The sequence below is a fragment of the Microtus oregoni genome, unplaced genomic scaffold, assembly GCF_018167655.1.
Source record: "Microtus oregoni isolate MIOR12 unplaced genomic scaffold, Mior012 000046F_ref0000063, whole genome shotgun sequence".
Taxonomy (NCBI): Eukaryota; Metazoa; Chordata; class Mammalia; order Rodentia; family Cricetidae; genus Microtus; species Microtus oregoni.
The window spans coordinates 19,139,628-19,166,574 of record NW_024543220.1 but is presented as its reverse complement, the minus strand read 5'-3'; the positions used below and the strand labels follow the sequence as shown (position 1 = coordinate 19,166,574).

At 46.1% G+C, this 26,947-nt stretch overlaps 1 protein-coding gene across 2 annotated transcripts; it reads right to left on the bottom strand.

The window, feature by feature from the left end:
* Positions 1–487: 487 nt before the first annotated feature.
* Prmt2 (protein arginine methyltransferase 2) lies at positions 488–21,238 on the bottom strand. 2 transcript variants are annotated; one of them, XM_041634855.1, is made up of 11 exons: positions 21,112–21,238; positions 19,941–20,052; positions 13,521–13,646; positions 12,619–12,801; positions 8,876–9,037; positions 7,920–8,084; positions 7,054–7,229; positions 4,601–4,730; positions 2,930–3,066; positions 1,762–1,933; positions 488–1,060 (listed from the first exon to the last, which is right to left on the bottom strand). In XM_041634855.1, exons 2-11 carry the CDS (start codon positions 19,992–19,994, stop codon positions 1,028–1,030), a joined length of 1,338 nt encoding a protein of 445 aa, XP_041490789.1. In that variant the 5' UTR covers positions 19,995–20,052; positions 21,112–21,238; the 3' UTR covers positions 488–1,027. The 2 variants fall into 2 exon arrangements, with proteins under 2 accessions (XP_041490789.1, XP_041490790.1); XM_041634856.1 differs by lacking the exons at positions 488–1,060; positions 2,930–3,066 and having other exon boundaries at positions 1,766–1,933.
* Between the last annotated feature and the right edge of the window lie 5,709 nt (positions 21,239–26,947).

Sequence of the window (26,947 nt, the reverse complement as noted above, 5' to 3'; positions counted from 1 at the left end):
GTGAAGAGGCACTCCTGGGCACACATACACACCAGACCCTGTTTTGCATTTGTTCTGCTTCTGGATAATTCCAGCTCCAGAGGGAAGAGATGCTTCCTGACTCTTTTTACCTTTTATGACCCAACTTTTAGGTAACAACCTTTAATGGCTGCAGAGCTAACTGCCACATGCAGTTTCCCCATCTGTCAGCGAGTGGGCTGACAATAAAACTGTCAGCAGGACAGGAAGCATGGTGGCAGAGAGACAGATACGGTGCCGGAGAGGTATCTAAGAATTCTATATCTGAAATATATAGAAAGTGACCCTGGGCCTCACTTGAGCATCTGAAACCTCTAAGTCTACCCCCAGTGACAAACTTCTTCCGACAAGGCCACACCTTCAGATAGTCCCACTTTCTATGGGCCTGTGGGGACCAATTTCACTCAAACCACACCAGACATATGAGAAACAGTGTATGTGCACAGAAACAGGACAGAGAATATTTGTTCTTTAAAAAATATTTATTGAGCACATACTATGTCCCACATATAATTTACCCATAAAATGTCATACACTGTACTACCCATGCAGAGCCCACCGCACACACTGCCACCACCAGTCCCTGCATTGGGACTCTGGGGCTCAGTTATCTCTTACACCAAAGCATGGCTCTGCAAGCCACAGTCCACATGTAGAGCAGTTGGGCAAGGACATCAAGGACACCACTGACACAAGATGTGGACACCATGGTCACAGGTACACAGGCTGAAATGTGTTGTCCGAGGACACTACAACTACTCCCAGCAGGAATGCGGTCACAACCAGCAGCTGATGGGCACCACAGGAAGAACACCTATATACACAGCCTACAAGAGAAACACACTAGGAGAGAGCCCGGGGCTTATCTGTGAAGGGCCCGATGTCACCTGCGAGGTGGAAAGGGGTCAGCACGGGACAGATGCGTATGGATGTCACAGCTGGTGGCCAGGTGCATCTTCTTCCACCACGATGCATACCATGGCCCTGACTCCCAAGCCAGGCTTAACCGTCACCTCCAGATTGGAAAGACTTTCTCTCCAACCTGTAAAGTCAGAAGGGAAAATAATTCAATCAAGTAAGTCATCATTTCTGCTTGATTAACACAGTATTTCCAAATAATTTAACACTGGATGGAACGGCATTCCCAGTGCACCGTTAAAGACAAACATTTTGACACTGAATGCAAAACTGCCACAAAGTAAACGAGAACCATTTATTTTTCTCTTCTCTCCTACATTAACCCTGTATCCAAAAGCAGAGCTCCAACTTCCAGAAGCCCTTGAATCCTGAGGCCTGATACCCCACCCGACTCTGTGCAGCCCTGACACCTCCACGCCTTGCACACAGCTCGTCCAGGAAGACGACAAGTAGCAGCCCTAGGCAGCTGCGCTCAGGACTCCTCTGACCAGCTGTGTCCCTTGAGGGTGAGACACTTACCTTCTTACACCTTCTGCCTCCTACTACATGAAAGGAGAAACGTGATTTAGATTTTATAGAAATCTAAAAGTAGCATACTTGTCCTGTGTGAAGATTATATAATGATACAACACAGGTTGGCCCAGCCACGGCAGGGGACACACGTCTGTCCCAGTTCTTTTTTTTTTTTTTTTTTTTTTTTTTGGTTTTTCGAGACAGGGTTTCTCTGTGGTTTTGGAGCCTGTCCTGTCCCAGTTCTTAATTACCACCCAGAGTTGTCTGGGATCCAGCATCTACAACACATGATTTTACAAATAAATGTCTTACTCTTTGTGATGTGGGGTCGAGTGTAGAAGTGACAGTCCAGCTAAGGGAGACGGACATGTGCCTTCTCCACACCGGATTCCTTTGTAACACAACAGAGCCTGTGACCACGTCTCCTGTGTGGACTGGGACTGGGTCATCCATCATAAACAAGGTCTGCTTCCAGTGTGTGGTGCTGCAAGACAGGGACAGTTACCTACAAGCCTCACCTGGCAGACCCAATAAGGTCCTCTGCACTGACAGCCTGTGCTGCCCAGGAACCCAGGAACATGGAGCTTAATCTCATGTTCAACAAGGCACAGGGCCGCCCTCCCACAGCCGATCTTATGATCTGAAGTCATTATGGGATCAAACCACAACATGAGGGGCTGGCATGTCGTTCCCGGTGCAGAGGGGAAGACATTACAGAGACGGCTCACGTTGTAGAGGTGAGGAAGGTTCACTCGGGCGGTCTTTTAGATGGCAGCTCAGGGTCAAATGGCTACACTGAGCTCTGTGTCCCCAGGCCTAGTGGACAGAGTCCACTCTGCCATTGTTAATCAGTGGCACATACAACCAAGGCAGGTCAAACATCATTTCTGGAAGAGAGCCGGTCAGCTGTGACGCCATAGCAGGCAGCCGCAGACCGGTCAGCTGTGACGCCACAGGCAGGTTTGCAGCCGCAGGCTCGGGGCTCTCGCTCCTTTGCTTCAGTGCTGTACTGAGCTCCTTGGTCTCATGTCAGCCCATGTACCAATAACATACAGCACCCCAGCCCACACTGCCCTGTGGTTCCACTCGCTCCTCAAATGTTCCTGTTCATTCTCTACTCCCTGATCTGGGCCACAGGGGTAGGGCAAGGCACACCCAACTGATCCCACCTACAACATTACAGAAGAATAAGAGGCTGGATGGCATCAGGCCAGGCACAGCATGCATCCAAGCTTGTGGGCTTAGGGGTTAGGAGAGGTCAGGGAAAAGCCCCAAGTCTATGACGCACTTCCACACTAGGGAAATTTCTCGGGAAGTATAATCTTCTGGCAGAAGCAAAGCAAAGGCAAGAGGCAGCCCATACCAACCCACATGGCTGGCCAAGGGTACCAGGAGCACAGCAGACCAGCCTGTTTCCATCTACTCCTTATCCACCTGCTCTATCCCACCTCCTCCTGCCTCCCTCCAGTAGGTCACTTACGGGTGCAGCGGGCCTGTGCTGAGCACCTGCTGGGGCTGACCCTCCTCTAGGCTCTGGAAGTACACACTGAACCAAGCTGTGAAGCCATGCAAGGTGCCAGTCTTTTGGATGTCAAATCGCAGCTCACCACGCATGGTCTGCACCCAAACACAGAATAACATGTTGGTGCCACAGGCCAGTGCTAATCTCTATACCAACCCTGACCTCAACACAGCAAGCCACCCTGGGTCATGCAGATAGTGTCATATGGCTTAGGTTCCGCTGACCTCATCCATCCCAAACTCCTATGCCCATACAGTAGTCATTGGGCCTAACCCTAACCATGAGAAAAGTATCGAGAATTTTGTCATTGATAGTGGTTGTAAAGAGTGGAATGAATTTGTTTCTCAATTACTGTACTACAGTACTGTGGGATAATGCCCTTATGCCCTGTAAAGTTTTGTCACTCGTATTTGTTTAATCATGCTGCTAAGGAAAGAGCAACAGCTGATAAAAGACATTTGATTATAAATGCTGCTGAATTAAAATGAAAAATATATTTTTAAAAATATCTTGACTTCAAAATTTAAGTCAAAAAGATATGTTGCTCTGGGAAAGAGGTTCTGCTTTTATTTCCACATGAAGTAAGAGACTGTGGATTCATTCTGGATTAAGAAAAACCAGGTTAGATCGAAGAAGACCCCCCTAAAAAAAATCTCTGATATGAGTTGATGGCCCAGATGATCCAGCATCTCAGAGTACCTCTGAGTTCTACAGCCAGAACAGCTTCCAGGTGACTGGTTGAGGTGACCCAACCTCACAGAATACTCCAGTCAGAATTTGACCATAATCCTAAATTTTCTCAGGGTCCCCCAAAGATTACCAGTGCCCCCAATCAGCAGGAAGTAGTCTAGAAAATTATGCCCACATTCCTAAAAAAAAAAAGGATTATGGATGTTTGTCTTTGAGTTGTTATGGATAATGGTCAGGAAAAAAGCTAAACAAAGTAGATTAGATTCAAGGTTCTTCTTTTGAAAAGAAAAGCATGGGGAAATGCTATGGGATAATGCTCTTGTACACTGTAAAAATTTGTCACTTGTATTGGTTTAAAAAAACACTGACTGGCCAGGCAGGAAGTATAGACAGGACAACCAGACTAGGAGAATTCTGGGAAGAAGAAAGGCAGAGACACAGTTGCAAGCCAAACACAGAGGAAGCATGAGAATGACTTACTGAGAAAGTCACATGGCTAAACATACACAAGAATTATGGGTTAATTCAAGTTAATTCAAGAGCTAGTTAGTAATAAGCCTGAGCAATAGGCCAAACAGTTTATAATTAATATAAACCTCTGTGTGTTTATTTGGGACTGAACAGCTGCAGAACCAGACAGGACAAAAACTTCCATCTACACTACAATAAATGGAATATAATTTGTATGGTCCGTAGGATGCCAAGAACATTAAATATAATGTAAAAATATTTGAAGATAGTAAAGAGATTAGATATAAATATAAAAAAACTAAATGACAAAACCATAATAGAAGGAAAAAAATGGTATCGAATGGAATATAACATTCTCATTTACTGGTGAAGCAGTCGTCACCCAGACAACCACACACATACTTGCTGCAGGTCTGCTATTGATGGCTCATGCAGTCATCTAATGACAGCAATAGGTCGGCCACTCACCTCCAGGTCGGAGATCTGCACAGTTCTCATGTCCAGCTGCAATATGGTGCATGGATCAGAGAGACAATCTTCTGGCTTCAAGATATGATTAGATTTGGGCTTCGAAAAAAACTCCTTGATTGCCAAAGACCTAGGGGGAAAGTTAAAGGAAAGGCTCAAGGCATTGGCAAGGACTTAGCCATAAATATACTGGCAGTAATAAATGAGCCTGGCGAGCCATCCCCTGCTGGCAAAGCTCATCGGCTCTCCAGCCTTGCTGAGCCCCATCAGTCACCCCTCAGAGCCTGCCATATCCTTATCATATCAATATAGGGACCTGAGCAGTCAGAAGCCAACCATGACAAACCAGAGGATACTTGTGCAGTGTGCACACTTCCTCAATCCACTTACCTCAAAATACTTTCTATGGACCTCTTACTATGCAGAGAACTCAAAGGACAGTCTGATATCTAGCTACTCTTCTTGTACACTGGCGGGACAGGAGCAGGTGCCCATGCCTCAATCTCAGGAAGAAAAAATGAAAAATAAAACAGGCAAAAATCCTGTGTGTTGTAGCTAAGGAAGTACAGCAAGAGGTAAAGAGCAGGACCCACAGGTGCTGAGACCCACTCCCACTCTCCCCCCGGTGTCTGCCACCCTCACTACACCTGCCCTGGCCCACTGTGGTGTGGGGACAGCACCTGCAGTGTTCCTTTAAATTAGGCACAGGAGTAATTCCCTAAAACAGCAAACAAAGATTTTAAATAAAGGTAACAGTTTTAGTGCCTGGTGTGAAGGAGGAAGGAAAGAAAGGGCTAATCAATGAGGACTGTGAAGACTCAGCCCCGCCCCCGTTCAGATTCAAGTCTGCCTGTATCATCCCCGGCTGCCCGCACTGTTTGCTCTGAGCCCTACTCATCGGCTTTCCTTCCGGGGCAGCACTGTTAAGTTGCTATAGTTCCACCACCGCTTTTTGTTTTGCTTGTTTGTTTGTTTGTTTTTCGGGGACAGGGTCTAGAATTTGCTGTGTAGACCAGGTTAGCCTCTAACAGACATCAGAGATCTGCCTGCCTCAGCCTCCAGGATGCTAGGACTAAAGATGTGTGCCACCATGTCCAGACCTCCACCATGGTTTTTACAAGTCTCTACCTTCCTAAGATAGGTAAGAGGAACACACTGAGTAGATAAACATTGTTAAAATCTGCTAATGTAACTACTGCTTCTGATACTCATTTTCCAGGACAAACATCGGGGATAGGGCTATCTGACTCCCTAGCTAGTGGCTATTATACTCTGCCTTTCTGTTCTGGCTTCCTTGAGCAAAAGCCCTGCCGATTTTAACAGCCAAAATAACTACACTTAAGTCAGCATCAACCATCAGGGCCCATGGGGAACACAACATGCAGATCACAGCTGACTGGGCCAGCTGCACTGCTGGTAACACTCTGAAGCCGACTTTTAACTAGCTTGCTGGCCTCAAACTCATAAAGATCCACCCATCTCTGCCTCCTGAGTGCTGAGACTAAAGGCATGTGCCACTACACCCAGCCTTTTCTTACATGTTCTTATATCTAATGCATCTAATTATGACAGATGAAACTGTGGGTAAGGATGGCTCCTAAGATATCCTCCATCTTTTCTAGGAAAGGGACCACCTCAGTCCACTCCACAGGTGGGCAATCCAGATACTAGAGGAGCCGTTTACTCCTGCGAGTTGGCTCGGTCCATTCTCTGCCCAGCGAGGGTACACTTACTTCTCACTTTTATTTCTGAAATGAATGAATGAAATTTATGCCCTGGCAATGCTGAAGCATGCATGGGCAGCCCATATATGGTGGTTCTGTTGAACTTGTCCATATTGGGTTTCATGGTCTAAGTTGATGAGGGTGACTGACCAGGTCTCTTCCTCAAGAGGGCACCAGATCTCATTACAGATGGTTGTGAGCAAACATATGGTTGCTGGGCTGGAGAGATGGCTCAGCAGTTAAGAACACTGCTTGTTCTTCCAAAGGTCCTGAGTTCAATTCCCAGCAACTTTTATTTCTGCATAGACTAAAATAATCCTTGATTATTTGCTTGCTCTACCTGTGTCCTGATGTGAATTCTCCTCCAGGAATACAAGTACTGGGATTGCCACCATAGCTGAGAGTGGAGGAAAGGCAGAAGCAGGCATAACTCCTACCTACAACAGGTTCCCCATACACACAACCACCTCAGGGGTCAGGAGGGGTGGGCAGGGAAAGGCAAAGGAGACAGAAACAAGAGAAATCTCAATGTTTCTGAGTTCATTATGGGTTCCTGGAGGACGTAGAAGGGAAAGCTGTGTCCTCACATATTAACGAGACTATCTCTGAGATAGTCTCACCAGGGTGGCGCACGTCAAAACCCTCAACTGGCTGCCCACGCAGCTCCTCTCTCTGGCCAGGAGCCCACCTGCACAGCAGCCAACCCTGCAAGCGGTCGTGCACACCTACTTGAGTGCACTGAGGTTGAACTCGTAGGCGTTGTCCCAGAAGAGCACCTTGCTGTGGTAGTCCTTGTCGGCGCTGCAGGGCACCAAGTGCAAGGCGGCTGTAGTAGGCCAGATGACACCATCCTCCTTTAGCCACGTGTCCCGGGCATAGAGGATGGACTCGATCATGAACTCAAACTGCATGGGAGGAAGAGACGCGGGCATCTCACCGAGGTCCCCCACACCACCGCCAGAAAGCGACATTGTAGAATTTTAGTTTTAGCCCCAAACCATCCCAGTCAGCCCAGCAAGCCACACTTGAGAACCTGGGGTTTAGTCTACACTCTAATGAAAATGTTACATGTGGACCACAGCAGAGGGCAGGGGGATTTAATCTACACTCTAATGAACTGTCACGTATGGATCACAGCCAGGGCTGGAATCATGTGACTTTTCACTGAACTGGGATTCAAGGGAAGCTAACGGCCATCAGAAACTCTATGAAGTCCTGGGGACATGACAGCCTCGGTGAGCCTCCCCAGACAGTGTAGGGCCATCCTACAGGAAGAGGAGTCATGAAGATTGAAACATTACTGACTGAAGGGACAGTCTGGGCCTCCTGACGATGCCCCAGGAAAGAGCAGAAGAATCAGAGAGATGAGAGTCCAATTTATTTCAGACCCCAGTCTCGAGGTTTTCTTTGTTTGTTTATGGTTTTAAGATTTCAGACACTGAGCCAGTATCATTCAATAAATTAATAATACCCCATTTCAGAAAAAAATCATAATTAATTATGATTGTTTAAAGATTCCTCAGACGGGCCCAGGGTGCCAGGTTGAGAAGACATGAGACCCCCCACCACCCAGACCACCGCAGGTGAGAACTTACCAGCAGGCACGTCCCCATCCACTCGGACACCAGCACGTCCACCTTCTCAGGCAGCACGACGTCTTCCACCTTCTGCTGGAACACCATGATGGTGTCGGCAAAGCCGTTCTGCAGGACCAGCTGGCCTGTGTGCTGTGCCATCTCGCTCGCCTCCACGGCATAGACCTGCGGAGGGAAGGGCACTTGTTAGCACTCGTCCTGACCCCACAGGCAGACACGTGAGATGGAAGACAGAGCACGATATGCTGTGAGTGGACGCCGATGGTATGCCCAGCCAAGTGGCGTTCTTGCGGCCTGGACAGTGTGGGGAACGAGGCGCCACTGCCGAGTCTGCCTCCTGCCTGAGCCTCCGCAGGGAAATGTGAGCAAGACTGCGGGTGGGCGGAGCCTCAGCTCTACCAGGACTGCGGGTGGGCGGAGCCTCAGCTCTACAGGTGGCTTCCACATGCAACCCGTGCACCCTGTAACCACAAGACGGGTGCCCAGAACCATAACGAACAGTGAGGATGTTAGGATCTATAGCCTGGAGACAACCATACCAGAAGTTCGAGAGGGAAGTGGAAGAGACTCTGGATGCTGCTCCTGGACTGGTCTAGTCATCACTGCCCCGTAAACTGACGTTTTGGCCACCATATCAGGTTGTCATGAGGCCACAGCTCAGCAGAAATATGCCATAAAAGGTAAGAGGACAAGGTCTACATCAGAGAGCCAAAGGCCTGTACCGGAACAAGTTAACTACGTGGCCCAGGATAATCATACACACCCACCTTCTTTTCTTATAGTGAACTAGAGTAACGTCTCACAGATGTCCCTCTGACAGAATCACTGTCACTTCTGTATTGCTCCACTTACACTGCTTGTGGCCAGTACAGTATGTCAGTCTCGGCCACAGATGGGCCACCTACTTCCCTCACCATGGCCCACAGCTGGGCACAGATGGAGGCAGACACACTTACTGCCTTGGGCCGTGCATGTTGAGCACAGAAGAGGCTGATGATCCCAGTGCCACAGCCCACATCCAGGATGACCTTGTCCTTCAGGGACTCCTTGTTCTGCAGGATAACACTGTGGTATTTCATTGTGCGAGGCTGGTCAGCCAACATTTCCAGGTGAAGTTTCTGAAAACAACACATCAAGAGTCACTGCAAGAACCTGGGCCTGAACCGCAGTCTGGGACACTGCCCAAGCACCCACCCCTGTTCCTAAAAGTCTCAGCAGCAAATGGGCTTTAACAACCAAAGACCAACTATGCCAAGAGGTAAAAGTAACAGTGACGGTGAAAAAGAGTGAAATTTCTGGAACTGTCCTGGATCAGAACAGAACCACTTCTTAGCCTTCAACATACACTTTCCCCAAGTCAGTCAGATAAGCAGAAAATGATGTGAACCACATAGAAGAGAAGAGAAAGCATCCCCACTTACTTCCCAAGGCAGGAAGGCCTCTGCATCCTTTCCAGGTATCCATCAAGAGAAAACACTGGATAGATGCAGAAGGCATCAGTGGGGCAACAGGGTCCCCCAAAACCTTCTTTACTCAAACTTAGCACTTAATTCCATGCAAGAACTAAAACTATCATGGGGTGCAGGGTCAGCAATGCTCTGGCCAACTCTACTATGTCTGCAGTAGGAAAATATCTCAGCTTGAAAAAGGAGAGATGGCCCTTCAGGGGTTAGGAGAACCCTGGTTGTAGGCCAGGCTGAGCCACTGTAACACACACACCATAAAACCAACCTTGAAGTACCAGGGAGGGAAACACGCAGCAGGGGAGTCTAGACCCGGGGCAGGGGAGTCTAGACCTGGGGCAGGGGAGTCTAGACCCGGGGCAGGGGAGTCTAGACCTGGGGCAGGGGAGTCTAGACCTGGGGCAAGGGAGTCTAGACCTGGGGCAGGGGAGTCTAGACCTGGGGCAGGAGAGTCTAGACCTGGGGCAGGGGAGTCTAGACCTGGGGCAGGAGAGTCTAGACCTGGGGCAGGGGAGTCTAGACCTGGGGCAGGGGAGTCTAGACCTGGGGCAGGGGAGTCTAGACCTGGGGCAGGGGAGTCTAGACCTGGGGCAGGGGAGTCTAGACCTGGGGCTGTTGTCTCCCAGCTGTCACCCAGACAATGCCCAAGTGGCACCAACACAAACAGTAGGTCTGGATGGGGATTTCACAATAACATGACCATAAGAAGAAAACAAAGGAAGACCTCCTCAGGAGGCTGTCTGCATGGATTAAAAAGTCAAAAACCACTTTCCTGCCTACTTTAAATATAAAGGCTGGGCTAAAAACAAAAAGATGGAGAATGTGACATCCTAAAATCAATCAGGTGGAGCTGCAGTGACTGCAGTGACATCAGACAAGACACGTCAAGCTGAAGAATGTTCAAGAACACAGCAGTCAACTCATCAACCGGGCATCCAATTCTAAACACTTTTGGAGACAATAACGGAACTTCCAAACACACAAAGTAACCAAAGAATATAGAGGAAGCAGTGCAGCTAGAGCTGCAGGGCCCTCCTTTCACAAGCTGGCCACGGTAGACAGGACAGTAGGCAGTCATAAAGACCCTTACCCAACAGTGACAATGAACCAGGCATACCCAAGGATGAACTCAGGAAGAAAGTATATTCCTGTCCGATTAGCACCTTAAAACTGCAACACAAAACAAGACCTACGACCAGGGGAGGGAGGTCAATATAAGAGCCATCATGTTGTTTTAATTCTGTGCCCGCCTACCTGGTACCATGTTTGCCATGGAGAAAAAGTACAAAAAGATAATAACTGCAAAGCCATAAATACCTAAGAGACAAGGAAAATGTGAAAGATCGGGGCTTGGACCTTACAAGCTGCGTTGGTGGTCGCAGCTGTGAATTGCAAAAGCATGAACAGGGACTCCAGAAAAAGACCCCAGAAATGCAATGTGAGATAAGCTCAGCATTGGTCCATAACTGGAGCTGGAGACAGGTTATTTATAGGAAAAGCTACGGCAAATATCTTATTCCTAACAACAGATAAATTGCACAGTAAGTTGCTCATGGTGTAGCATAGAATTCTAGCTGTTCTAACAACATAGGCACAAGTATTTGCTGCTGCCGAAGGGAAGCTGAGCGGCTGCTGTGGGGCCCACAGGCCGAGAAGCACCTCCTATTTCTTTCATCGTGTGCCTTCCCTGAATGGACTAGAAGCAAGCTTTCCTGTTTTGTTTGTGTGTGTGGTCGGGGGATTGGTCATTTGTATTATTTTAGGTGTATGGATGTTTTGTCTGCATGTACGTCTGTGCTTGGTTCTCACGGAGGCCAGAAGAGGGTGTCAGAATCCCTGGAACGGCATTTGGTTCTGAGCTACTGTGCAGATGTTGGGAATCAAACCTGGGTCTCCCAGAAGAGCAGCCAGTGCTCTTGTCTACTGAGCCCTCTCTCCAGCCATGGACTAACAGCTTTAATCATAAACATACAACAGTTAGATCTAGTCTTACGATACAGCATGTCTAGGCCAGCCCCCAATGAAATGCCTTCTTTTGTGAGTCGCCTCTGTCATGGTGTCTCTTGATAGCAGCAGAACAGTGACTAAGGCAATAGTCCAGCTCTTCCTTTTCCCACTCAGCATCAAATCTGTGGCATTCACCTTACGAGTTGTTAGTGTCTAACCTAGATTCAAGATTTAAGGACGGTTACACCTTGGGCCACAGGATTACTGATTGTCAGAGTGGGAATAAAGAGACTTGATGTAGTACTACTGTTGGTTGGGTCACACAATTCTTCTACTTCAATTTTAAAGTGAAACAGACTTTAAACACGAAGACTTTTTTCAACACCGAGAGAAGGGAGAGTTCAGAATTTCTCGTTCTCATAGTATTTTTTCAGCCAGAGTCAGATGACAACTCACAGGTCAACTGGGCCATCAAAAGGAGGAGAGATTTTTACATTTTTTAAGTTTTTAGTTTTAAGGAAACAAAAAACATTGTGATGGGGCTGGAGAGATGGCTCAATGGTTAAGAGCATTGCCTGCTCTTCCATAGGTCTTGAGTTCAATTCCCAGCAACCACATGGTGGTTTATAACCATCTGTAATGAGGTCTAGTGCCCTCTTCTGGCCTGCAGGCATACACACAGACAGAATATTGTATACATAATAAATAAATAAATAAATAAATATAAAAAAAACAAAAAACATTGTGATATATGAGACACATGAATCTCAGATGTCTATGTCTGGTATAGGAGGTCCTTCTGTTTGTGTGTTGCTTTAATTGATTAATGAATAAAGAAACTGCCTTGGCCTAGTTGATAGGGTAGAACATAGGTAGGTGGAGAAGTCAGAACTAAATTCTGGGAGAAAGAAAGCAGAGTCAGAGAAGCCATGGATCCTCTGCCTGAGATGGATGCTGGTTAGAATCTCCAGTAAGCCACTGCAAAGTGGCGACGATACACAGATTAATGGAGATGGCCAAGCAGTGTTTTAATTAATACAGTTTCTGTGTGGTTATTTCGGGTGTAAGCTAACCGGGCGGCCGGGACAAACAAGCAGCCCGCTCCTTACAACATATGTCCATACGTAATATTCTGTCCACACATAAGCTCGCTCACATCAAGTGTCACTCATGCACAGCTGCGTTCACTCCATGGTGAGAGCGCTGGATGTTCTAATAAGACCCTGGCGCCTCTGCTCTAAGCACTAGGAGGAGCCACCAGCTCAACAGAGAATTTGGAAAGCAGGTACCAGAGTTCCGTAGCTGTCAAAGTACTCCTCGTCTTGCCAGGTGTCCTCAGGGTCATACTCCTCCATCTGCTTCCCAAGGTGGTTGGCAGGGATGTAGCCGCAGCAGCCGGCACGCTCACCCCACCACCAATCAGCAGTGGTTTGTCTCAGGATGAGAATTTTTTCTCCTCTCAAAAAACTGAGCTGGAAAACAACCACCGAGACGGATGGAAGTTACAATTCGAGAAGTAATCCGGCTGATTGGCATCTCACCGATAGCTGGGTAATAAGTCCCCATTGTCGGTGACCCAATCACAATGACCTCAGTGATGACCAACACTCTGCAGAAAACAATAGCAAGATAAAAACGTATGGGGCCACCATCAGAGGGAATACAACCTAACCAACATTCTTTCCATACGTGTACTTGGTGTGTGTGTGCGCATACATGCAGGGGTACACACATGCACCACAGCATATGTATAAGGCGAGAGAACTTGAGAGTCTGTATTCCCTCTACCACGGAGGCTCCAGGGATCTCGGTCAGGGGTAGGCTTTGCAGCCAGCACCTTTACCCACTGAGCTGTCTTGCCAGCCCTGACCTTACACTGTTAAAAACAAAGGCAGGTAGCTACGGGTGGCTGCTTCAGTTAGGAGACTCCACAGGCATGCTCCTACCAGAGTGAAGAACATACAGTGGTTTGACAGCCTCGCTGTCCTGTGGTCATGGGGTTCTACACCAAGTTCTCCAAAAAGGGAGATGCTTCTCCACCATCCTGCAGGTTTTTGGATCCTGCTGGGGTGGTTTGTCAGGCTAAGTAGTGAACAGTCAGACACAGATCTTGTTTAATCGTTGAATGTGAATTTTGCCACGAAGCACATTGAGATTCGCATGGCATGATTAGGTGAGTAATCACGGATACCTGAGTCTCATCGGTGGCAGTATAGTCTGCAATGGCCACGAACTCTTCTGGCTGCAGCTGGAGCTGCAACTGTGCCCCGTCCTGCAGGAGCTGCATCTCACAGCCATAATCCACAGGGTCTTCCTCCTACCACCGCCAAGGAGAGACACAAGTACAGCGCTGTGAGCTTTGTTGCAGATGTATACCTTCCTCTCTCTATCGACCAAGTGGTTAGGATTGCTTCAAATCAAAACTCGTGTGACCAAGTATTTATTATTCAAATCATCTGAGTCACCTTCAGTCCTCCTTTGTATCTCTAAGACAGGATGACTTCCATTCTAAGAATGTCAACCAAAGCAGCAAGAAAGAGGAGCTGCTAGCTCTGCTTCCTGAGAGTGATACTCCTTTAGTGGGGGAGATACCATTGCATGTTAGACCCCAGTGATCCCTTCAAAGGGCAATGATACACGGTAGCTATAGAAGGACCTATGGAAGGTGCTAGAAACTAGTAGAAGCCTCCACCTCACCAACAAACACCAGCAGCCCAGCCAGGACCTATGCAGATGAGACTTGGGGAGGTTCTGTCCTGGGCCCTATAGGCACCTTTTACCAGAATAAACATGCCTTAAAGACATAGACTCATGGCTGGAGAGATGGCTCAGCAGTTAAGAGCACTTCTTCCAGATGATCCCAGTTCAAACCCCAGCACCTACATGGCTGCTAACAACCATCTGCTAACTCCAGTCCCAGGAGATCTGACACCTAGCCTCTGCAGACACTGCATGTATGTGGTACACACACATACATGTAGGCAAAATACCCTTATACATGAAATTAAAAAAAGGAATTTTAAAAAAGACAAAGTGACTTCAATACAAACAATAAAACCAAGACTACCTAGCAGATTAACAGATAATGCTTAGCTTCTCAAAGACACCTCAGATGATGATGTTAAAAACAGCAAGCTCTACTTAGTGGGACCTGGATGCTCATGGCCATCAAGTTTAACCATATTAGAGCATTTCTGTCAACCCCAACTGTAAACAGTGTGCCTCATAAAGCCACCTGTGGTTCCAGTCACAAACAAAATTCTCTTAAGAAAAATAAGTAAACCAGTCATCTCTCTTTTAACTCTACTTAATTTTTAAATCTCCTCATAAATTATACCCTTTAAGCAATGTGACTTCAAAAGCCCAGGTGATCACACCCTTCTCTCAAAACGCCAGGGCTTTATCTAAAGTATGCAGTACCTTGGCGTGTTTAGTGAGCTCACCTTGCCTCACTCTGACTCACCCGGAAATGCTTTTCTGCAACAGCCAAGGCTCTAGCTTTACCTGGTGGAGAACAAACCCATCACATTTCTGGCAACTGTGCAACACTCCCATCTATGAATTACCAGAGATTGCTTATTCAATCTCCTATTTTTTAATATTCAGACTCCTTTCAGTTTTTTCTACTATCAATTATTAATTTTCTTAAACGCAAATCACCCTGCATGTACCCAAGAAAATCTTTAAGATAAATTCTGGAACTGTAAAACTTGTCAAGACCATCAGTTTTTTCCCTTGTTGTCTGGGGTTTTTTTGTTTGTTTGTTTCTTCTTATTTTGAGACAGGGACTCACTATGTAGACCAGGCTGGCCTCAAGTGTCTACCTGCGCCCCCAGTATGCCAGGATTAGAGGTGTGTACCACCACACCCTGCCCAAGACTTTCCACCACATCACCAAATGCCACCAGGACTAGACCAAGACTCAGTGAGACTAGCTCTACTGAGCCCAAGCATGAAGGATCCATTTCCCTCAGAACCACAGACACTGGCCACTTTTATCTTTGCCAGTTTGACGGGGGACAATTACCATTCTGCATTTCCACTCACTTCCTGCCTTAGTGTGGCCATTCCTGGTTCTCTCTGCATTTACTGGTCCTATTTTAATTCTGCTAACTGCCCATTTGCACGCCAGGCATTTTCCCTACTGCAGTACTGTGACTTTCCTTAGCATAGCATGTTTTCCCTTGGCTTGCCCTCCACCCACCGTACCACTCTTCCTAATAATCTCTATTAAATAATCCCTGGGACCTGCTTCAGGCTCAGGCACAAGCGCATGTGACCCTCCCTCCCTCCTCTTTTTCTCACTCTCCCTCCATCCTTCCCTTTCTCCTTTTGTTCTCTAAGTAGATGTTTTCCTTCCCACATAGCTCTTTTGCGAATGATGCCTTGCATTCTCCCCCCTTTTTGCAGTTTACTTTTCTTATACAATATCTTACAGAAAATTCTAACATTTTCATAAAATACTGAATTCTGCTTGACTCTTCAGTCACCCTCTAATTTTTTTCTTGCTGTCCTTTTTCTACCACCATAAAAAATGTCACAAAAATTTTGTGTGTCGTGTATATCCTTATACAAAGACTTTATTCCTGGGGACAGACTGCCAGCCTCAATGGTCAGAAATGTTATACTCCTCCAATTTAGGGGCCACCACTGCCTACTTTGCCAGCAATGGGGTACCCTCTGCCTCAACATTTGGCAACTACAGCCATCACCAATGCTCCAACCTGTCCAGAGACTGACACAAAGGGGTCTCAGCTATTTACTTTCAATTCTTCCAGCACATTATCAGGGCTTTTTTTCCTCTGAGTTTTGTTTACATATTCTGATTGTTGCTTGAGTCAGCTCTTCTATAAAAGACATATTTACTTATTCTCTCCTTTATATATTTTGCTTCCCTATCAAACCTTTATAACATCAAAAGAACTTTTTTAATAATACAGATCTCTGAGATCTTAAGCAAATGTTTTTCCAAATAGATTCTTCTTCTACTTATTTTGTTTAGGATTTGTAAACTCAAAGTCAGGCTAAGAGCAAGAGAAATGGCTCAGTGAGCAAGATCTTTTGTGTAAACACAAGGACCTGACTTTGGAAAGCAACAATCATGCAAAAAGCCAGGTATGGTTGTAGGCACCTGTAACCCCGGCACAGCTGGGAGAGAAAAGATCAGGTCACTGTAGCACTGGCTTCCAGCTTAGCCCCCGTTCAGTGAGAGACCTTGTCTTAAAGGAATAAGGCAGAGGACCACAGAGCAGCACACCCTACACAATGGGCAGCAAACAAGGAAACACGGTCCTTGATGGAAAAGAATATAAACTATCTTCAACAATGAAGACAAGAGCTAGGCATTGATGGGAGGTAGAGGCAGGCAGATCTATGTGAGCTCAAGGCCAATCTGGTCTACACAGTGATTTCCACACCAGGCTACAATATGAGTCGCTGTGTCAAAGAAATGAAAGTGAAACACATTTTCATTCAAATCAACATTGCCATATCACAATAAACTCATGCTACTAACCACATAAACAGGCTGTTGAGGCTGAAGGGAATGAGCCTACATGGAAACTAAGAACGCAAGAAGTCACTTTTCATAAAACTCTTTTCTCAGCGTACAAGCAGACATGAACTCTTCTGGGGTTCACGACACGTGTAAACTAATGCATGTTGCCCTGGATTGGAAACTGGAAAATAAAACTAACATGTGAGATTTTTATACTGTCAAGTAGAAAGTCGAAAATGGGCTAGGAAGGTGCAGGGCAACTCTAGAGAATGAGTAAGGCAATATTTAAAAGATATAGCTAGCAAACCAATAAACACAATATATAAAGTTATACCAAGGGTCTTATTAACACAAAACTGGGCAGAAAGGGGGAAAGGTGTAAAGAAGAACTGTAGCAAACAGAAAACAAATAGTAATATGTTAAAATTAACTGTATTACTCATTACAGCCAAAGCTGATGAACTAAAACATTCCATAAGGCAGACACTAACAACAAAGACCCCACCAACAACATAAAAATGCCAGGCACCATGCTGTGTATACGCAATCCCAGTGCTCGGCACACAGGAGGATTCCTGGAGCTCTCTGGCCAAGCAGGTCAGGTATAACTGCTGAGCTCCAGCCCAATGATAGACCCTGCATCAAAGGGTTAGCTGGTATACCTGAGGACAATACCCAAGCTTGTCCCTCTGACCTCCACAAACACACACGTGTACACATATACATGTATGCATACATATACACTCATAAAAAGATTTATAATCAAAAGTCATTTGAACCTTAGTGATAATGACAACACACTGTAGCAACTGCAGAACACATGGTCTTTGAAAGGGCACACACATTACTCTCGACAAACAGATAGGCCCACAAGGAATAAATAAATTTCAAAGGCTAACATTATAGAGCATGTTTCATTTTCCAGCCAATGCAATCAAGCCAAAACTGATTGGTAAAACGGTAAGTAGACTCTCCCTAGTGTGGGGCCAGCAAGATGGCCCAGCAGATAAGGAGCTTACCACCCAAGTCAGACAACCTGAGTTCCAACCCCAGATCCTGTGAAAAGGTAGAAAGAAGAAACCACTGAAGGTTGTCCTCAGGCCTCCACATAAATGCTACGGCATTTGTGTGCCCATACATGCACATGCATAAACACAAATCAACAATAATAAAGATAAAACAGTTTCCTAAGATTTAGAAATCAAGTAAGATACTTCCAATAGTCCTGAAATTTTCTAATTTCCATTGTGGTACATTAAAAATATTTTAACAATACTGAAAACGCAGAACACTTAAATGGATGAGGTTCAGATAAAGGAACTTTTCAAGGAAAAGTTAATCTTTAAAGCTCAAGTTAAAGAAGAAGTATTTAAGGACAGTAATCCACTTTTCCACCTCAAGATGTCACAAAATGGGAAGACTGGACACTAAAAAAAATAAGAAAATACAGATAAAAGCAGAAGTCAAATAGGTAACAAAAGAGAAATTCAACAAAAACTGATTCTTAAACAAGATAAAACTGATTCGCCCTGATTTGCAGGGAAAAAAAGAAAACACAAATTCCTAGTATTAGCGCCTCTTCCCTAGGGGGCAGTTATTAAGAGGATGGCTGCAATCCGGCTAAGACTCCCAAGTCACCGAAGCAATTACAAGACGCCATTTCTAACCGTCCCAAAGGACCATGATTAAATTATTATCTATGACACCATCAAGGGAACTTGTGATGTCACCTGGAAACACAGAGGTCCTCGCGCCCTCCAGGCTCCAAAGGGCATCACTGGGAATCTAATCTGAAGCATTAGATACCACAGGTATTCTCTGCAGCACAAGGACGTGGACACATCTGAGCGCCCAACAAAATGGACACAGAGAAACATGTAAACCCACAGCACAGCAGTGGGACCACAGCAGACCTACACAAAACTGGGGAGTACAGACAGGGCACACATGCAGAAGGCCCACCAGCGGCGGAGGGGCCAAACCGCCAAAGTGACATTCCATAGCTGCGGAACAGCAATACCACCCACAGCAACCTCAGAAAACACACAGGCAATTGCATACTTTATTCAAGGACCTTTGTTTTGTTTTGATTGATTGATACCTGGTCTCAGTGTTGATTTCTGGCTGGCCTGGAACCCTTATAAGGTTATAAAGATACAGAAGGTGCAGAAGCATACATAAAGCAATTGTTTGCCTCTAGAAGTGGAAGGAATGGGTCTGGGTTTAAGAACAGTCTGCAGTGTTAATCTTATTTGTGTGTACGCTCTGAGGCAACTAAGACGCAATGTCGTTTTCACCTCTGAGCAACATACACTCAATGTCTACAGTATCATGTTATAATTATCTTAATATTTACATTTATCAAAAAAACCTGAACATTTATAGAATTAAAACATCTTGTGGCTGAAAATAGGAAATAATTAACAAAATAAGCCAACTATAAATAAGACTCCTACATATAAAAATACCAGTAGCTGGGCAAGGAGGCACCTTAAATTCCAGCATTCAGGAACCAGAGGCAGGCATAGCCCCGTGAGTTAAGAGCACACCAGTTCCAGACCAGCCAGGGATACACAGCAAGACCCTGTGTCAGTAAGGTAAGCAATTAAATAAACTAAAAACCCAAGGAATGGAAAATCATTAGAATGAAAGAAAATGTTGAAGCTGACACCATAGACATGGACATTTTTGATTTTTAAAAGCATTTTTATTTGAATGTTCATTGTTAATTGTACATAATCAATATTCCTTAAAGCTGAAAGAGACCTTTCCTCTGGTAACAAGAATCAAATTGTATATATGTACCCAAGATGAAAACAGCATGTGATCACGGGTCTTCTGGAGTACCGAGCATTTTCCTGGTCCTAAGCCTAAAGCCACTAAACACAACTATACACTGGGGGGCTGTAGTGTCTGAGGCACGCTACAGAATTCCCTGAAGTGCTCCTAACACCACTCAGCACGGCACTAAGGATCAGGCTCATCCCCTGCCTCAGTGTTCTCTAAATTCAAGCATCCTCCTGTTGGCCACTACCTTGAGAGACAAGGAAAACCGCATCACGCCTGTGACTGGTGCTGATTTCTCTGTACGATTGTTACCCATGGCTTACGTACCAGGACCGGGATGGCCTGTGACTCATTTCCGGGACAGTCACCTGGTGTCTCCATAGTTCAATAAGATTCTGCCTCATAACTGCTGTTTGTCATTTCATTTTCGCTTCCGTTTCTGCTTGGAAAAAGAGAGAAACACCACGTGCTTGTTATACTTGATAATTAAATTGACTTCAGCTCTGCGGTTCGCTGTGGGTATAAAGAAGGGCACAGAAACGGAGCTGGTCATCGCGACTCTTCAGAGCAATGGTTCTCAACAGTCCCAATGCTGCGGCCCTTTAATACAGTTCCTCGGATTGTGGCGACCCCAACAATAGAATTATTTCTTGTTAATTCACAATTGTAACGCTGCTACTGTTATGAGTCAGAATGGAAATATCTAATATGCAACCCCCAGATGAGAACCACTGTCTTTGAGGGTTTTAAAATCTAGAAAAACTTCAATGACTGTATGCTTCCTTTTTCAGTCTGCTAGGTATTAATTTTATTCCCTGAAGGCCTGTTTTTGCTTACAATAAATCACTATCTTTTTTTTTTTTTGGAATTCTTAACATCTTAAACTCGAATTTACCCCTTGCGTAGAACTTGACCTGTTCCACTGGCAGAATTAAAATCTGCACGCCCGGACACCCTCCTACTCTTTAATTTTCTTTTTTCAGGGGCGGTGTAATCTTCAATTACAGCAATTCTTTGTCTAAATGCCTGCTGCGCTCTAGATCTGGACGTCATACTTCAAAATAATTAGAATTACAAATGCTTTACAAGTACATCTTCAGTGAAAAGCTTGGGAACAGGATAAGGTGGGTGCCTGGAGGAAGACAATGAATTTGAGGGTCAGCCAGGCCAAGAGGGTGAGGTAAGAGGAGACTAGAGGTAGGGGGGGCGTGGCTCGGGATACATAAGGCAGGTGGGCGTGGTCCTGGAAGGGCGTGGCTCGGGGAGCCAGTGAAAAGGCGCTGGGGAAGCGAGGGGCACCACAAAAGGAGAGGGTGCAGGGCAGGCGCTACTGAAAAAGGCTGAGGCTGGAATAGAACCTTCGAGAGAGCACGCGAAGTCTCGACAGGGGGCGGAGGCCTCTGCACGCTAGAGACACACACGCACCGCAGACCTACTGCCTAGCATGTCCGGCCTCTCCTGCAGTCCAGCTGTCTAAGCTGTCCATTAAGGAACCTACCTCGGCCGTGTTTCTCCGCGGAATTCTAGGCTACACCGGGGAGGAACGGATGATGCCCATCCGACGCCTCAGCCGCCGCCCCAGACTTGCGCAAGCGCCGAGCGCTCAGGCTGGCCGAAGAGCACGCCCCGCCCAGGCCTGTGTCCCGCGCAGGCGCAGTTCATTTGAACCCTGTGTGCAACGTGTACACACAGCTGGAGGCCGCCCAGGTTCTCTCCTGAAAAACCTGCCACTCAGCGCAGGCGCATCCTATGTCCCTGCGTCCGGCCGGCGAGTTTTTAGTCCTGTTCCGCCTCAAGGCTGCGGGGAGCAGATGAAAAGTGTGTGGATCAGCTCACCGGGAAGCTGGACTTGGGGTGGGAGACCACAGGTGGTGTAGACCGCGCCCCCCAGCGCATTCGAACCCGGACAGCAGCCTGTAGGCAAAAGCATGAACGCACATCAACGCTGTCCTGAGTGCACCTGGGGCTGCTGGAGTGTTTGATGCTCTCTGCCTGTCAAATAACCTAGTTTTGGTCCGCATTAGCGTCTGCTGAATGGGGCCTCCTAGAGGATCTGAACTGTTTGACCTGAGGCCTGAGGTGGTGCGCTCCTGAGGATCCTGTCCTCAGGGGGACACTGATACCAGGTGACCCTGAGCAAGGCTTTTCCGACCGGCAAACTCCTTTCTCTGCAAGAAGTGTTTATGTGACTCTAGGTATCTAAAGTAGGCATACAAATCAAAGATTTCCTGATAATAAATCAGAAAAAAATATTTTAAAACAGCTTTAGTACACGAGTAATTTTACCATTTGTACAGACAAAAGCAGATTTGCATAGTAATTAGTTGGATGTGTTTGTCCAGTATAATCCAGATCCTACGATGTAGAGAAATCCAGTCTCAAAACCAAACACACAGTTTTTATATGTGCTGCTGGAAACTGGATCTAGGGTCACAGACATGCTGGAAAATGGCTGAGTCCTGGTAAGATTTTGTGTTAACACGGGTAAGAGTCATCTGGGAAGAGGACCATCGGTTGAGAAAATCCTTCCATCAGATTGCCTGCTGGCAAGTCTGTAGGCATTTTCTTGATTAGCAATTGATGTGGGAGGGCCCAAATCACTGTGGGCAAGGCTACTCCTGGGCAGGTGGACCTGAGTTCTCTAAGAGTGTGCGAGTAAGAAGATCAGGTAGTTTTCTGAGACTATGTCTCCTAGGAATGTCAGAAGCTACACCCAGAAAGTCTCACCAATATGGCTTCCCACACATGAGCTGAACAAGGAGGAAACCAATGGACATGCCATAAAGGATGGGGAAAGCCCAGGGAGACCGCACCCCTACACAGAGAACCACAGGCAACTGAGGAAAGCCGAGAGTGGGCAAGGTGGTCTTCCTCTGGGAAGAGCACACAAATTGGTTGTCTAGTGCCAAATGGTCAGCCCTGAAAACATACAAGTCACATTATAGGGACCGAGTAAGATATTTAGAATGTGTATGTATATACATACGTGCAAGCAATAACAATTAGTGAAAAAAGAGGCCATGAATTTAAAAGAGAGGTGGGAAGGACATGTGGGAGAGTTTGGAAAGAGGAAAGGGAAGTGAAAAATGTAACTATGTTGTAATCTCAAAAATAAAAGGGGAAACGAGTTAAAAGATCATATCGAATAAGGAGCTGCAGTGTCTGATAATCGGCTGGGATTAACAAGAGACCAGAAACACTAGAGTGAAACCTTTGCTTCTCTGGCACAATTGATGCGGGTTTGCTGGAACTGAGAAATTAGGGGTGATTAAGAGACCAGCATCATTAAAGTGAAATCTTCTGGAGCTATTTCCTCAGGGTCCACACACAGAAGCTGTGGTCCAGATGGGCGAGGCGACATCTTATCTCATTCTGGTAGCAGAACTTGGTCAGGTATAAGAGTCACTCAGGTGGTACTGGTTTTGAAGGCACGAAGGGATCATGGAAAGCAGCTGAGGCCTGGCACTGTGTAGCAGGCCTCGAGGTCCTGAAGACAGGCCAGGAAGGGTCGATGGTAAGGGTACATGCAGCCTCAGCTGCAGGGGACCCTAGCATGTTGGAAATACCAGCACCATGGCAGCAGAGCAGGAACTAGCCCGAGCCTATGAGATGATGTGTGTACTGTGGGGGGCAGAGCTGAGCAGGGAAAGCTGCCCCCAGGCCCCTTGGAGCCCAGACACCAAACAGTGAAGTTTTTATTCTGAGCTTTGGTTTTGCTTTGATCTAATTGTGACTGCATGCACCCTGGTTCTTCCTTCTTGAAGAGAGAGAGTATTTAATTTGTCTTTTATTTGACAGGAGCCCACAGTTGAGAAACTTTGGACTTTAAAGAAAAAAGATATTGGACTTCTAAAGAGAACTTGGGCTTTTAGAAGTGTTGAAAATTTTAAAACTTTTAAAGTCGCTTGTGTTTTATATCGTGGTATTAATATGAGATTGTGGAGACAAACAAAAAGGAAGGGTTGTGGTTGGACTGTAGTGTGTTGGTGTGTCCTGCTTAGATTTTTCTGACACACAACAGTCATCCTCAATTGAGAAAAATGCCTCCATCAGCTTGACCATGTGCAAGTCATTAATTGAAAAAGTTATCATTAATTTTATATGTATGGGTATTCTGCCTGTGTGCATGTCTGTACACCACATGAATGCAATGCCTGCAGAGGCCAGAAGGGAGTGCTCTATCCCAGCCACCGTGTGGGTACTGGAAATTAAACCTAGATCCTCCAGAAGATCAGCCAGTGCTCTTAACCACCCTGAGGTGTCTTATTAATGATTGATGTAGGAGGCCCCACTTCACCCCTGGGCTGGTGGCTCTGGTTTGTGTGAGGAACAAGCCAGTAAAAAGCATTCTTTCATGACTCCTGTTTCAGTCCCTGCCTCCAGGTTCTTGCCACTAGTTCGGCCATCAGTGATGGACTGTTACCTGGAAGGAAGATGAGATAAACCCTTTCCTCCCCAGGCTGCATTTGGTCCTGGTGTTTATCACAGGGATAGAAGCCTAACTAGGACCACGGTTAGCTGTATCTCAGCCCTCTTTTTGCTGTTGGTGTATGTTCATGTGTGTGCTCATGAATGTAGGGTCAGTAGACAAGCTCAGGTGCGTGCACCGTTTCTCCCCCTTTGAGACAGAGTTTCTCATTGGCCAGGAATCTGCCAAATAGACCAGACTTTCCAGCACCTTTTCTATTGTATTTGGAAATAGGTTCTTTGTTAATAGACTTGATTTCATGATCCTCCTGCCTCAGACCTCCGAGTAGCTTTAGCCTGGGCCAAAGACCCAGCATAAAAATCATTTCTGTTCCTATAACAAGTGAACCATTCATTTCCTGTGCTTCAGTGCAGAGGTGGCATTGCACCACAGTTGGAACGTAGACTCTACAGGAAGCCCCAAGCTCACGTCTTAGTGTTGACACTTACCACTGATACAAATAAGTCTTCTACCTCTGAACCTCAAGTTCCCTCATGACAAGGAAGAGATGCTTCCCCGCCCCCCCTCCCCCCCCCCACCTCCCCCCCCCCCCCCCCCGGCCTGGCCAAACCTAAAAACCAACTAACCTTCTTTCCCTGGCCAGGAAATGTCATGCTTTCTTTGAAAAGCTGTACTGTGGATGCCGTGTGTCTCTGAGGATACTCCCTCTTCATCAAGCTCCCGTGAGCAGTTTCCAGCTCTGGGATGTCCACATTGGTCACCATTTCTACCCCTCGGACCTAGAGCTCTGTACTCTTGAAGCAGTCAGGCCTGATTGCTAAGCATGTGGTCCCTGCAAGAGTTCCCTACTAAAGTGTACACATAGTCATCATGCTAGGTGCAGAACATGGGTGCACATAGGTCACTATGCCAGAGGTTGTGTGTGTGTGTGTGGGGGGGTACTGTCAATTATGTTGCAAAATCTGCCTCAAAAAGACACCTGACTATTTATTGGGGTCAGTGACCTGACTTGTATCCCCACTGCACTGCCTAGTGTCAGGACATACACACGCACCACCTATGACCCAACGCAGACTGGAAGCGAAGCTATTAAGGCAAAGGCTAAGCATGCTTGTGAGCTTCGCTGTGATTAAGGCAGCAGGTGGCCTTTCTCTGGGAAAGTCAACAGGCATCGGGGACTCTGATCCTTGGAGGCTGAGTTTTTTCTTTTAAAAGCTCTGGCTACATAAACACTGTCTTTGTCTGCTTTGTGTGCCATGACCCATCTGGAGGAAGCCCCACACAGACAGGAAGAAGGTGGGCAGGGCTGGAAGCTGATCCTCAGGCCCTCCAATGGGGAACAGTGCCAGCCAAAGCCATGCCAGGGACTACCATAGGCTGAATTCAGAAACCTGTAAAAATCCTGCTCAAGGAATCTTGAAGAAGGCTTCAACAGGTAGACATTAGTTAAATAAGTGAAGTGAAAATATTACATGAATAAAATCAAAATACATTACATGCATATACAAAATGTCACAATGAAATCCATTGTATATAACTAATGTATGCTAATATGTGTTCTAAAATATTACGTAAGATTCAGAAGCACAATAATTAGTTTTAAATACTAAGCATGTTAACATATCACAAAATATATCAACTTACTCAATTTTATTCCTTTTATTCCTTTTATTTTATCTTATTTTTGGAGACAGGATCTCACTAAGTAGCTCTGACTGGCCTAGACCTCATTTTATAGACCAGGCTGGCCCTGAACTTATAGAGATCTGCCTGCCTCTGACTCCCAAGTGCTGGGATTAAAAGCATACACCACCAAGCCCAGCTGGCTACTTTAAATTCCATAAAATAGCTTATCCTTCCTTTGAGTATTTCATTTTGTGTATATTAACACTCAATGGCACTTTCAGATTCTAACTATTTCTTATTTAACTCTCTAAAACAAGTTAACTTATTCCCACTTCCTAGCCATTCTTACTGAAGCTAAGCTGAAATGAAGATGTAGAACTATCAGTTTTCATAGCTGCAGCAGTCAATTGTTCACTGGAAGGATGTAGCTGAGTACGTGTGATGTTCTGGGCCCACAGCATCCTAAAAAAAAATGGCCAAAGCTACAACATTGTGTGGAGAATAATATTTCTATCTGAGTTAAAAGAAAAGATAGATGAGCCTGAGTTTTTTCCAACCTTAAACTCGCCATGATTTGATGGATCGCCGCGATTCTTCATCAAAGCAGAATGAGAACAACTGCTTGTGGGAGACTTCCACAACGACAGAATGCAGCTTTCCTTCCACCACTTCCAGGAAGTTCCCATAGCTCTCTCACACTCCGAGAAACTTCTGGAGCACCAAGTACATACGACACAGGGATCGCTCACACGGCAGCTTCACGTGGCTGTGCCCCACACTCCCGCATCCAGCTTGTCCCAAAACTTCAAGGGTGCAAATGCAAACACAAAAACAATAGTCCTGCTGTCTTTGCACTGGGTCCTTTTGTTTTCCTGGCCCTGTGGTCCAGAGCAAAGAAATGGTAGGGCCCTGCTTTCTGTTCCAAGCTTCTCACTGGGCTTCTTCTTCTGGAAGGTTTTACTGACTTCCGAATGAAAACAAATGTTTGGATGGAATTTGGTGTGGTACAAAATAAGAAAATGTGATACATGTGGAAACACTCACATTCTATAACAATTGACCAAGCAGGGGGACGCCTGGACTCAAGACACTCCAATTGGGCCAATGATTTGGCTCGCGTGGTGGATCCTAGTGTCTCTGGCTCAGAAGAGCATCGCTGTTATTTGTAGCTCTTTGCTTTCTCCAACCGAGGGGTTTGCTTGGTTCTCGAACCAAGTCCCAGCTTCTTCTGATAAACATGAACAGTAACTTTCGTAATATTAATGACCATCAGCTGAGT

Bases quoted from the DNA above. Each gene is read 5' to 3' on its own strand.
- Prmt2 (XM_041634855.1), bottom strand. From the start codon at position 19,994: ATGGAGACACCAGGTGACTGTCCCGGAAATGAGTCACAGGCCATCCCG. The intron at 9,038-12,618 runs GTACCTGCTTTC...TGTTGTTTTCAG, and splicing joins TTGACAGCTACGGAACTCTG to AAACTTCACCTGGAAATGTT. The intron at 8,085-8,875 runs GTAAGTGTGTCT...TTCCCTCCGCAG, and splicing joins AACATGCACGGCCCAAGGCA to GTCTATGCCGTGGAGGCGAG.